This window comes from Morone saxatilis, unplaced genomic scaffold (assembly GCF_004916995.1).
Source record: "Morone saxatilis isolate NCDOM2014 unplaced genomic scaffold, NCSU_SB_2.0 Contig2, whole genome shotgun sequence".
In the NCBI taxonomy this organism is placed as follows: Eukaryota; Metazoa; Chordata; class Actinopteri; family Moronidae; genus Morone; species Morone saxatilis.
This window is the reverse complement of record NW_023339762.1, coordinates 24,048,728-24,061,565: the sequence shown is the minus strand read 5'-3', so window position 1 is coordinate 24,061,565 and position 12,838 is coordinate 24,048,728. Positions and strand designations below refer to the sequence as shown.

The following is a 12,838-nucleotide window of genomic DNA, read 5'->3' as shown; positions in this document are numbered from 1 at the left end:
TTCTTTTTGTTTTTTTTTTTTTTAAACGCAGCCTCCTTCGTAAGGAGAGTCCCACCATGTGTACTAACACATTTATTTCTACCTTAACATCTTGTAATTTCCATTCTCCTTCCCTGACAAAGACACTCTTCTACTTCCTCCTGAAGCTGATGACACCGTACGCCATTACAGCAGCGAGGACCACCAGTGCAGCACCTCCGTAAAGCAGCGCTGGGAGCTCTGATGCTGGCTCCGGCTGCACTGGGGGCTCCTCAGCAGGGGGCTCTACGGGGGCCTCAAGGACAGGGGGTGCAGCCTCCGGCTCTGCCACAGTCTCTGGTTCTGGCTGGGGAGGCACTGCGTCGGGCTCCGGCTCCTGTTCTGGTTCAGGAGCTGGTTCTGAGGTGGCTTCGAGCTCTGCTGGTGCTGCGGGGTTTTCCTTGGGTAGAGATGGGGGTTCCACCACGGCAGGCACTGGGGCGGGGGCGGCAGCTGGTTCTGGCTCAGGTTCTGGTTCTACTGCGGGAACAGATAAAATCACGGGACAGGCAAAGATTTGTGGCTCAGGCTCTGGTTCTACTGCAGGAACAAACACAGGAATTGGACAGGCAAAGATTTGTGGCTCAGAGGGAGGGGGCAGAGCAGCTTCCAGGACCAGCATTGGTTCTGAGGAGACGAGGGAGGGCTCTGCCGACAAGACTGCTGGCGTCTCTATTACAACTGGCTCCTCTAATGAAAGCAGGGAGGCCGGGGCTGTGGAGTCTCCCTCGGCTGACACTGGAACAGGTGGAGTCTGGTCCCTAAATTCTTCCCTGAGCTCAGCCAGCTCGCTCTCTGTGCCTAAAACACTCATCATGCTTTCTTCTATCGCTCCGCCTTCGCCGCCTTCCTCGAGCAGCTCGGCCTCCTCGCGCTCAACGTGGACGATGTCGGAGTTCGAGGAGTTGTTCTCGCTGCGCTCCTCGGCCAGAGCCACGCCCTCATTGCTGTCCAGGCTCTTGACGTCTTCGGGGTCCATCACACCAACCTGTGCCCAAGACTCGTGGCCGGCCAGAGACACAGGTAAGCTTTCCGTCTGCCAGGAGCTCTGCTCACTGCTGTTGTCTCCAGTGCAGAGCAGCGAGGAGGGGGGGCTCAGCTGGTCTGGATGCTGCTCCCCTGAGAGGATGTAAATGTCGTTGCTGTCTTCAGCGATGGCCACACCTCGCTCCTCCTCTGACTCAAGGCTGAATATTTCACCCTGCGGTAGAAAGAGACAGGGATGTTGACATTCTGTGCACTGAGAAAGCTGAGGTGGTCTGAGTAATAGCAACATAATGGAGGATTATTCACACAACAGAGACATTTTATGAAGTCAAAAAATTGAAGCAGTCTATTTTTTTTACAGTTTAAATCTAAATTTGTTGCTCTTTAGGATAATGCTGCAAAATACCGAATATACTTTAAAATAGCTTTTAAACTGACACTTAAGCTTCCAACGTGCAGCAGTCTACAGTACACACTGCACTGTTTTACATCTCAACTTAGCCTCATATGCCACCTAGTGGTATGCAGCCACTAACCAACAAGAGCTCAGGAACCATCTGCAAAGCTTTCCTGTTATGCAACAGGCATATCGTTTGATCATGTGGGTATGAGTAACTGACACAGAGGTCAGCTTGCTGAAGCAAAATATGTTGAGATAAATCAAACTGTAGTGTCCTGAACTAAATACACATTTGACCTCAAAGTATTACTTTTTCATGCCATCTGCAAGGGACAAAAATAAAAGTGTAGCATGAGAGAGTGACCATCAATTTGCTGAGGGTGCAGTGACGTGCAGCACAATCTACTGCTAGTGTTCACAATGAGCGCAAACAAGCTAGACATACCAAAAAGCTCAGTGTTAAGACGTTGTACTGGGTGGCAGGTTGCTGTATCCTCTCAACCTCTCCAACAGCAAAATCCTAACACCGCCCCCATAAAAGCCCCATGAGTCCAAGTTTAAACAGGCTTATAAATTAAATGATGATCAAAGCCTTTCTCTCCAGTAGTTGCTGTCCTCCTTAATGCTATACAACACAGAATGTACAGGTAAGGCTGATGGGAATGTCATGAGTCATAAGCAGGTGTTCGGTACAGAGGCGGTCATAAATGTGCAACCTGATTTCACAGCAATGTCCAATGTTGTCTAAGATATTTTACTCAAAACTACAAATGTGGACCTCATGGCGGAACTGGAGAAAAAATAAGGGAACATAAAAGTGTGTAACCTTCCTTCTCTGGGGACAATGAATGTCTGTACAACCGCTCCGACACTAGCAAAGATATTTGAGTCTGGACCGAAGTGTTGGACCGATCGACAGACCAACACGCTATCCACAGAGCCATATCGTTACCACAGCGCAGCCAAAACAGTCACAACTGTCTGAGCATCTCGCAGATGACACAGTAGGATGTGTGTATGATTAACAACTGAGCTGGGTTTACAGATAAGGAACCAAGCTTGATGGGTCAAAGTTAAATGTGATCTGTCATGTGTTTCCATGCATGTCACAGAGGTGTGACGTGAACGAATGAGATTCAAACAGACAATGGGAGGGTGTGCAGATGTGTTTGTCTCTGTGTGTGTGTGTGTGTGTGTGTGTGTGTGTGCAACGAACAGACAGGTTCTGACAGCAGAGACTAACTCCCACGGGAACACCGTCTTATTAGAGGTCATGACCATACATAATTCTGGTGTTCTGACCACCAATCTGCATCTGATCCACACAACTGAGCAAGCATACAGCATGTAAACCATTATTGACCTATGTAAATGTGATTTTTAAATGAGATGGTCAAGCTGTGAAGGTTATTTTCCTTACAAGGACACTCACATGGCAGCTGCATCCTGGGAGGCAGGGAAGAGATTAAATCTAGCAGTGTTCCATCGTTATCCAACATTTGCTTCCTCCATAAGCTGATTTGCATGTGGGAGAGCAAGAGTGTTCCACCAAACCGATGCCCTCTGTACAGGCTACCCGTCAGCTGGACAGAGCAGGACAGAGGTGCCATGTGGGATAAAATCCACAGCAAAAGGTTGCTGATGGCACTCAGGAGCAATGACCATCAATCCTTCTCCTGTATTTGCAGTTGGAAGTTTCTACTGCTACAACATCCTCACTGATCTTATATCTAAAATTACATGTGTCCTTAAAAAGAAGTGACACTGAGTGATAATTATGTACAGAAGAGGGTGTCCCAACCTTAACTGCACTGATAAACCATTTCTTACATAACTTCTCATGCAGGTTCACGTCAAGAAGGAGGCATAATGAGTAATAGTAAAACTTCTCTGCACGAACTATAAACAAACAAAAAAGATCAATACAAAAATAACTTGAAATTACTTTTACCTGCATCAATGATTTAACAGAGAATAAACAATGAAAACACACCTGAGGAGGAAATCCACTTTGAATTTGCTCCATATTTGTCTTTCTTTAATGCTCCGTGTTGTTGTCCTCCATAACTGCTGAAGCTGGGAAACACACTAACCTTGTAAGTGTTGTCAGGTGTGTTCTACAGTTCTCCACCCTCGCCCGGGGAGAAACACAAACTACATACAACAAAGACACATTCCTGCTGTCAAGCTAAATGTGTACAGCCTTTTCCCTCTCACACACTGATATTAAAGACTGAATCTGACGGGTATCCCTGACATCGGTGGGACGAGTAACATGACCACTGCCTGAAAGACCCTTAAAAAGATCTCTGAACATAATGAGGTTGTGGGAGAAGAAAACAGCTGCTGCATTTTTGGGACAGTAACACGTACTTGTTACATTTGCACATGACTGCCACATATTGTCAGCACTTGCAAATCCAAACATCAGATCTGAGATGTTAGAAAAGGCACACTTTCCACATCAACAAAATGTCAAACCCACAAGAATCCAAAACAGGAAATATAATTTCTGAATAATGCTGCAACCCGGTGGCATTTTGATCAATGTGATGCTTGACATTCATGAGGATTATATCATCACTGTTCCTAATGGAGGAGGTCACACAGCAGCTGACCAAGTTAAGTGAAACCCCGGACTGAGAGGNNAATTGTACCTTTAATTTAAAACAAAATTAGATTCAAATTTCAGTTAAACCAACTTATTGTCACCCAGAAGGGCTAAACAGGATGTGGCTAGTGCTCTGTCACATTGAGATACATGTAAAAGGACACTTCTCTTCATGTTTTACATACTTAACTACAATATCTACTGTACACATCTCCATCAACACACAATCAATCAAACCTTGTTATAGAAGAATACTGTCAATCAATCTCACTGTACATTCTTGGCATGTATTTATATTCTAACATGTTCAGACAAACCATTTAAAACAGAAGCCCAGACAAGCTGAGGACTGATTGTGTTTATATTGCACACATCTCCATCAACACACAATCAATCAATCAAAACCAGTTTTCACCTGAGGATGTATTAGTCACAATTTGCACAATTAACTGCCAGGATTACTTTTAATTAAAAAGCCACATCTCACGTAAGAGAACTACTTCTTGGTCTACACTATGATTGAATGTTGTGAACAGATGGCTGTTTTAAACGACCACAAAGTAGGTTATGTGGTGCATTCGACTTCTGGCTTTTAAATGTAGTTATTATACTACTAAAAACAATGTATTGCAGTGATTACAGTTAAATACAGTCTGTTTATTTATGTAGCTCATCTGTTGAGCATTTATGTCATAACTTTTACAGTAAGATGGGTTTTAATCTGGTGTATGTTAATGTGGTGGTTGTAGATCACAAAAGGAACAGGACCGTGGACTGGGGTATAAAACATCTGTACAGGAAGCTCACCGACGCCCTCATCTGGCTATTTTGAGTTCTGTGCATCTATTTTGAGGACAGCATTTTTTCTGTTCACTGTGCACTACATTCCAACTTCCTGTCCTATCCATGCCACCTCTGCACAACCTTGAAGAATATTTAGCAACTAAGAAGCACCAAGTAGTTGCTGCGATTCATTATTCTATATATATATAAATATGCTTATTACTGGTTTGGTAACTGTTAAGAAATAACAAGGCACAGAGCAGTGGTAGCAGCAATTTTAAATTCCGGGTGACTTAAGTAAAAGCATAATGGTTGTTCGTCCATCACAGGGTTTAAGGACTCACCCATCCCCCTTGCTGCATGATGTTGCCAGCTTCATCCTCCTCTAGGAAGCGCACCCCCAGATTCAACAGCGTTGTCAGTGACTGGCCCTCGCTTTGTAAAGCCTGAAGCAGCACCAAAGGCACTATCACCTGAGAGAGAGGAGAGGGGGAGTAAGAAAAGCAGTGGGGACACAAAAGTTGCACATTTTGCATGTCCTGAGCAATCCATCATTTCTTTAAATCTGGGCTTTGCATATAGAAGACAAATTAAGCTCACCTTGCTCCAGCCTCCCTGTGTGTGTGTTGAGAGATCCAGTGCTGTTTCTCTGAATCTCTGGTAGTCCAGAGGCCTGAAACACACACAGACATCATCCCTGCTGTTACACACAAGCGGTTTAGGAAATATTAAAATGTGCCTAGAGTCCAAGAATGATTGTGAAAAGACACACAATAACCAGCATCCCACATTTTTGTCCACCCGCCAAGAGCTGCTAAAAAGCTTATTGCTTCTCTTCAACGTGTCCCACTTTCTCTTGTATATGAAGGTTTTTCCGTTACCTGCCTTCATGCAGTCAGATCTAAGTTTTCTAACTCACCCCTTGTGTACCAGTGATGACCTTTGAAGCCACACCTTCCTCCTGGGTCACATTGACACACACCTAAAGTTAAATGTTACATGTGGATGGCAGCCATGCTTCAAATAAAGGCTTCTACTGTAGTCACAAATATGTGTGCCTTGGTTTTCTTCCTTTTTTGTATATGACTGTGTAAGCAAGGGGGAGTTCCCTGAGCATGAATCGTCTTTTGTACTGTGTACAGCTGTGGATTTTGCTCATGTGAACCTCACTGTTGCGAATACATATTTACAGGACGGGAAGAGCCTCCTGAATGTTACACGCTGTACCTTTAAATGCAAACCTTTCAGTCTATTCATACATCAGTCTCTCTTCATTTGACTACAAAATCAAAAGGTAAAGTAAGTGGCAAAGTTCAAGAGTTCACTGAGGAGAAAATGAACTAAGAACCAGCATATCAACATTGACTTTGTCATTCCACTGAGACTCACCCTGTGGACACACACATTTTCCACATACTGTATGCATACAGTGTAAAAATAGCCATCAGTGCTGAATAGTGTGGTTGCTGAACACACCCCCATAGTTCTGTTTTCATGTGAAAGTTTTGGATTAACTATTTGTATGCAGCGATCATCTCAAAGCAGTGATGCTGATTAAGCTGATTAAGCGTCGCTTTTGTCAAGGAGATCTCACATAAACATGTTCATCTACGTCAGTGAACTACCAGATATTATGGAAGTCAGAGAGCAGCAAACTGACCCTGCGAGGAGTGTGTGTACGGCTGCTGCCAGGTGTGTGTCAAGCTCTCCGGCCACCCGGTCTCCCACTGCGGCAAGGCAGTCTTCAATAGAACTCTCTGGGTTGGCTGGATTAAACACCAGCGATGTGTGTCGGTCAAAGCCTGTAGTGGAAAAGGCTGCAAACACACAGAGCACAGGGCAGAATGATATCTCAGGCAGGCAGTGCAGTTATTATTTATTATTATTGCCAGAAAAGAAAAAGTTAAGGTAGTAACAGTTGATTTTAAAATGAAACGCTGATAATAATTTATAAAATCCAGAACGCACATTTTGAAAGACTCTGTGAGGCTGTTACAAAAGTTTGGGTTATTTATTAGCTCTCCAAGAAGCACGAATGACCGTCCCACACACCTCCTGTGAAAGAACGTTGTCGAGGAAAGGATGGATCCTCTCCTTATGAACTGGACTCACACCAAACCATCATTCAAAAATAGGAGTGGGAATAGAGAACCAGTTCCAAATTGTCCAATCCATCAGAGTCGTATGCCTAGGAATTACACATATTTGACTCTATGTATGAGTGCGGCTGCTTCTCAACTGAGCAGCGTGTGCTTTACAGGGGGGGAAATATCCTGTTGTAATATATAACAGACTTTTTTTCTTTGAGTAAGAAAACCTAAATAAAAACGAATGCTAGGGATCAGAATTGAGAACTGGTTCCAAATTAAACAGTGTTAAACAGTGGCGCTCTGGCACACCTGAGCATTTCTTCTACTCTAATCCTACACCGTGTTCTGACTCGAGCACAATAAAACAGAAAATTGATAATAAGGAAATGAATAAAGAATTGTGTCATTAAGCAGAATCAATAAAATCTTATTAATGGACCTTTTTCAGAGCAGCCATTTGACATGAAATAGTAGGGTAATCACAGGTGTTACCAATGATACTAAGGTTCTTTTACCCTAATATTTCAGGTCAAAGAAGCTCACATACTAAAGTCACACAGGAGCAAGGGCGGAGGTCTGGAGCGACACATGCTACTCAGAGAACTGTGGTTGTGTAACGCAACCAAAGTCCTCTTTCAAAGTATACATTTCATTTCATGTTTTACTCTGACAAATAATCTCTTCTGGACTCTTGCACAGGCAGAGCAACTGTCTGCGTGACACACAGAAGAAGCCGGAGATACAAGAGAGAAATAAAAGTGTGTGTGTGTGTGTGTCCACTTACAGGCAGCGATTTCATCTTCCAGTTGTCTCAGCTCTTCCTCTATCTGCTCTTTAATCACTGTGGTCCTCTCTCTCTCATTCTGGGCATCTCCTAATAGAGACAAACACGTGACGTATGAACCAACGGACTGTCTCTGTCTCTCACAACACAGACACACACACACACACACACTTCACAAAGACTATACAGCACCATATTACACAAGACCACTCAAGAAAAGCAATTTATGATGTCATTTCTGTTAATGCATATCAACTGCATATTTGTAGTGTGTGACAGCTGTCTGAAAGTTCTCTTTTTTTAAGATTTTTATCTCTTTAATCTGATAAAAGGAAGAAAAAGAGACTTTAGGATAAGTGTGAACTGTGCAGCTGTAGTATGTGGGATAAAATAACAAAATACTATAAAACATGGGACTATATTTTGGTTTAGTCCTGAATAAGAATAATGAGTCCGCTGATGCCTGCACATAGCACGACACTAAACGCACACAGTTTGCCAAACAAACCAGTTTGTGCATGTATCAACAGTAACTCTCCTGGAGGGGGTTGAAATGTTTGCATGCTGAGGCGCACCTACAGTACTATGTACTACCATTTACTTCTAAGCCATTCATTTACTTCTCCTCAGCTGGAAGTTGCTGGACCCCCAAAGGGAAAGGCAGAGTAAATTATTTACAAGACTCAGTCTACACTGCTGAGAGCATAATGAACCTGGCAAGGGGCAAAACGGACACAAAGGCTGTATTACTGTGTTGATTTTGTAATGTTATGTGTTATAATGATAATGATTATGGTGCATTAACACAATGTAAAGATGCTGTAGCTAATGGGGATCCTAATAAACTAATTCTGAATGTAGCCACTCCGCTTCTAAAGATCCAGCAGTCACTGATGAGTACCACTCCATTGCTTTAAGTATGATTCTTTATTGATTTTTTCCAATAAATGTTTTCATGACTGACTGTTTGAGCAGGAAGGAAGAGGACACTCAGTAAACCCCTGCTCTATTATGTGTGTGTTGGTTTTTTCCTGGGCTCGTGCTGTTTCAGCACTGAGCCAGACAGCTAGCCGGCCAACTATTCTGCTTTGGTGCGCTGGCGTGTGAGTGATCCTACGGTGATTACACATGACAGGCTGTCAGAAATTGGACCGGGTCAAGCGGAAAGCAGGGATCAGCCACTCCTCTGCCTTTCTCCGCCCATTCCAAGCATGCACACAACAATAAAAATAGACAGGAAATGCAGAGAACTTCCCCTCTCTCTTCTGTACCGTCTCTCCTTCTGCTTTTCTTGCTCAAACTGGATGGGGTCGTTATTTGAGAAACTATTTACAAATGTGAGCGCAGAGTATCTCAACCTGTGTGTGTAATCGGATTTGTAAATGTGTAAAAAGAAATACTCAGATCTGTATTAAGTGTTTGTAAATTTGCATACACAGACATAAAAGTACAGCCCGACCGATACTGGTCGACTGATATTGGTCTCTTGCGGACGTATCGATATATAATGCAGGAGAAAAGGCTTGTGGTAATAATTGGTGTCACTGCAAAGTTCATCCAGCAGATTGCTGCCCCTTACAATACTGTGGCAAGCAGCACAGAGTAAGAGAGAAGAAGCAGCTCCCAGCAATGTCACCCAGAAGTGTTTGACAATGTATATGTTTAATTTAACTTTTAATCTTTAATAAAGTTATCTGTTTAAGAAAGCAACCTTCTGAGTACCTTTGCATAGTCACATCAGTGCTAAATTGGTGCACAATCCACACAGATACAAACTGTATTGGCCACAATATCAGTAATCAGTAAAGTCTCCCCCTTAAAGTCAGTCTCAAAAATTTTACTATTTTGCTCCAAGAGCTGGAAAAGTGTCAAAGTGACGCTTTGTGCAGGCGGTCATCAAATGTAGGGAACTTGGGATCCTGGTTTTGCATCCTAACAATACAATACAATAAAATAGAATAGGTGTTTGCTTTTGGAGGAAAAAGGTTGGACACTCCTGGTCTATCATTCCTTCCATCCTACATTAGAAGAAGCCAGGAAAATGATGAGAAAGTGATATCAGAAAGTGAATTTGATGAATTCACTGGCTATCAGACCACAAATGGGACAAGAATTAGGTTATAAAAACAATAGCTGCTGCTGGAGTGGGCCTCACTGATCACTGTACACACACAAAATAACTTTATTCACTGATTTTGGTGAAACTGAATCATGTTTTATGACAGCCCAGACTGCTCAAACTCAGTGCCCCACATCACCAATTCTCCAATAGGCCACTGAGGCTGTTGTCATACAGGAGTGGGCGTGGATGGTTTGTTAGAACAGAACGAGACTCTTGCGTGATCTTGGGATTTCGTGACGAGTCCTGCCGCCCTGCAAGGTCAGCAGATCTCTGCCGCAGCAGCAGTGTTGCAAGGGTCACATGTAAGCAGCTCGTAGAGCAAAAGCCATTATTATCTATGGTACTCATACAGATTTACCTACACATTAAAGATCCATGTACACATTTACAGACTGTTTACACATTTAAATGGTCCTCCTGCAAAACTGTCTTACCTTCCTGCTTCTCATCAATGAAGAGTCACTTCACCACTAAACACACTGTGCCTGTGACTTCACTGCACACAGTGAGAGCTGTGACATGTTGGTGGCTAGTGTGGGATTTAGTGAAACACATAACATACACAGATTCAGAATTACTAACAACTATGGGTCAACCCCTGCTTTTAAAAAACACTCCACTGTGTGTTTTTTGTACGCCAGACGAATAAAACAGAAACACAGGACTGCTTCATGCGTCTGTAAAGGCAGACTGGACTTCAGCGACTTTTGGACACCACACTGAGCTCATAGGGAGCCTCAAACGGCATGCAGTTGTTTACATTTGTTTACAGGCCACTTGGTAACTATCAGGTTTCGATGCACACACCCGCCTCAATGCCAAACTGAGCTGGTGAACAGGTGGCAACCTGCCTACACACGCCAAATACTTCACCGCCATGTGTTCACGTGCACACAACTCTATTTGTGTGCCGTGTGAATGCACAAGTGTGAGGGGTTGCCCTGGGATACGGTATGTGTCACACACTATGGGAAGCACTAAATCAGCGTGTCCTTGGCGGCGGTCGCCCTCCACGACGGACTACATTCAGAAAGTCTGTCTTCTCACCTTGAGCTGTGGTCACGGCCCGTGGTCTACCGACAGGCAGCAGTCCCAGGTAGTTGAGCACAATGTACTTGGTTTCATAATGGAAATCCTCAGGCACAGTGGCGGCGGCGGCGGCGGCGATGGAGGCAGAGGGGGTGGAGCCTGAGGCAGCCATTGAACAGACGTGTGTCAGACTCTCAGGCACATAAGTTCTTACAGTCGAAGCGGGACGTCTCACCTGAAGGAGAGGACAATGTTCAAAAGGAGGGAAGTGAACGTACGATTCAATTCGACAGTCGTGATTGCAGCAGGAGGGAATCCCCATCAGACAAAAGGGTTGTGAAACTGTAAAACAGCTGTCCCCCTCAGTGTCAGTGTCCTAAACCTATTGTGACAGGTGGACATGTCCACTTTACACACCTGGAAAATGGTTGACAAAGAGAGCTAGAACTGATCAGTAGTATGTAATGAGATGTTGTATCTGGGACTGCATGGATAACAGCAAAGGAGATACGCCAAACTTATTCCCGTGGACGTACGTTTTGTACCTCCATCAGGACACTATTCAACTTATATAACTTAACACACGTGGTGGACAAAGGGGCGTGAAAGCTCCTTCAATGTGAGTCTTTACTGAACTAAATGTTTCATGGAGACTTTAAAACACTGTTTCCAAAACTCAGTGTTCAATGCACATGTTAAATCCGAGTTATGAGCCTGTTCAATCCCCAGGAGACGAGGTGACACCATGCGGTCCAAAAGAAGTCACATTAATGTCAAGTTCGCCAAATTAAGGAGCAAAAACTTCCGGCTTAAAACTGTCAAAGTAAAAACTCTCGCGGATTTAAAAGCGCTCCCAATCCGAGAACAAAAAAATAAAAATTAAATTACTATAACGAGTGTAGTAATTAAATAAAACCTATTGTCCTAAATGACAGCACGGCTCCAAAAAGACTACAATATAACGTTTTAACGTGATGCTCACACTCCGTTAATAACGCACACATACAGCTCGCTGATAATATCTACCATACATATTATTAAACTACATAAATGTCTGCCACAAAGCTGAAAAAAAGTCTATTTTTGTTGGGTTTTTTTGTGTGTAAAACGAGCCGCTGCAGCACACATGCAAGCTATAGCTAGCTTAACGCCACACGTTTTTTGGGCGCTATTTCGGAGACGCAAAACTTAATTTGAACTTAAACTGAGCCCGGCGAGGGTCCACTTTCTTACCGTCCTTGTCCAAAGGCAACCAGGTGCTGACAAACGACAGGTAGAAGGGAAATAACGCGACACGGTCCCCTGCAGCAGCAGCTGAAGAGGGCAGACCACCGCTGGAGTGTAGCACAGTGTGTGCTTTGGAAGCTATTCAAGTTAGCGACGATATGGCGCCAACGCTTCCGGCTGTACCCTTCAAAATAAGACTCGTTTATGTGAAATTCGTGTACTAGTTTAAAGTGTGTGATAGTTTGTGGGATTGAACAGTAGTTACATAAATTACAGGCTTAAATAACATGAAATGTACACCTGTAGCCTTATAAACCTTAAAGATGGAGGATTAACACAGTTATTTAATAGTATTAGTGAAGTAGTGATGTTGGTACTTTATTTTTCTGTGTGTTTTTTTGTGTGGTTTGAATAATTGTATATTTGTATGTTTTGTATTTGTATAGTTTATGCAACAACTGCACCAGGTTACATTCCTCGTAGGTGTAAAAACCTACTTGGCAATAAACAAAATTCTGATTCTGATTTTGATTAATAAATTTACTTCCATTTGCACTGTTTACTGTAGCTACTGTTAATTTTATATATTATATATATATATAATATTTTATATTTGATCTTTTGCTTTATTTTTTATTCTATTCTTTAATTTTAATTTTAGTTTAATGTATGTTTTGTATTTGTATGCTACTGGATACTTGAATTTCCCTCGGGATAAATAAAGTATCTATCTATCTATCTATCTATCTATCTATCTATCTATCTATCTATCTATCTATCTATCTAT

General features: G+C 42.9%; 1 protein-coding gene across 1 annotated transcript; it reads right to left on the bottom strand.

Annotated features, from left to right (window-relative positions):
* On the bottom strand, window positions 1-12,197 carry bcl2l13 (BCL2 like 13). Its single transcript, XM_035665546.1, has 7 exons — window positions 12,058-12,197; window positions 10,843-11,059; window positions 7,674-7,763; window positions 6,460-6,616; window positions 5,400-5,472; window positions 5,144-5,272; window positions 1-1,219 (listed from the first exon to the last, which is right to left on the bottom strand). Exons 2-7 carry the CDS (start codon window positions 10,994-10,996, stop codon window positions 131-133), a joined length of 1,692 nt encoding a protein of 563 aa, XP_035521439.1. The 5' UTR covers window positions 10,997-11,059; window positions 12,058-12,197; the 3' UTR covers window positions 1-130.
* Window positions 12,198-12,838: the final 641 nt, after the last annotated feature.

Bases quoted from the DNA above. Each gene is read 5' to 3' on its own strand.
- bcl2l13 (XM_035665546.1), bottom strand. From the start codon at position 10,996: ATGGCTGCCTCAGGCTCCACCCCCTCTGCCTCCATCGCCGCCGCCGCC. The intron at 7,764-10,842 runs GTGAGAAGACAG...TGTCTCTATTAG, and splicing joins GGCCGTGACCACAGCTCAAG to GAGATGCCCAGAATGAGAGA. The intron at 1,220-5,143 runs GTGAGTCCTTAA...TTTCTACCGCAG, and splicing joins TCATGCAGCAAGGGGGATGG to GGTGAAATATTCAGCCTTGA.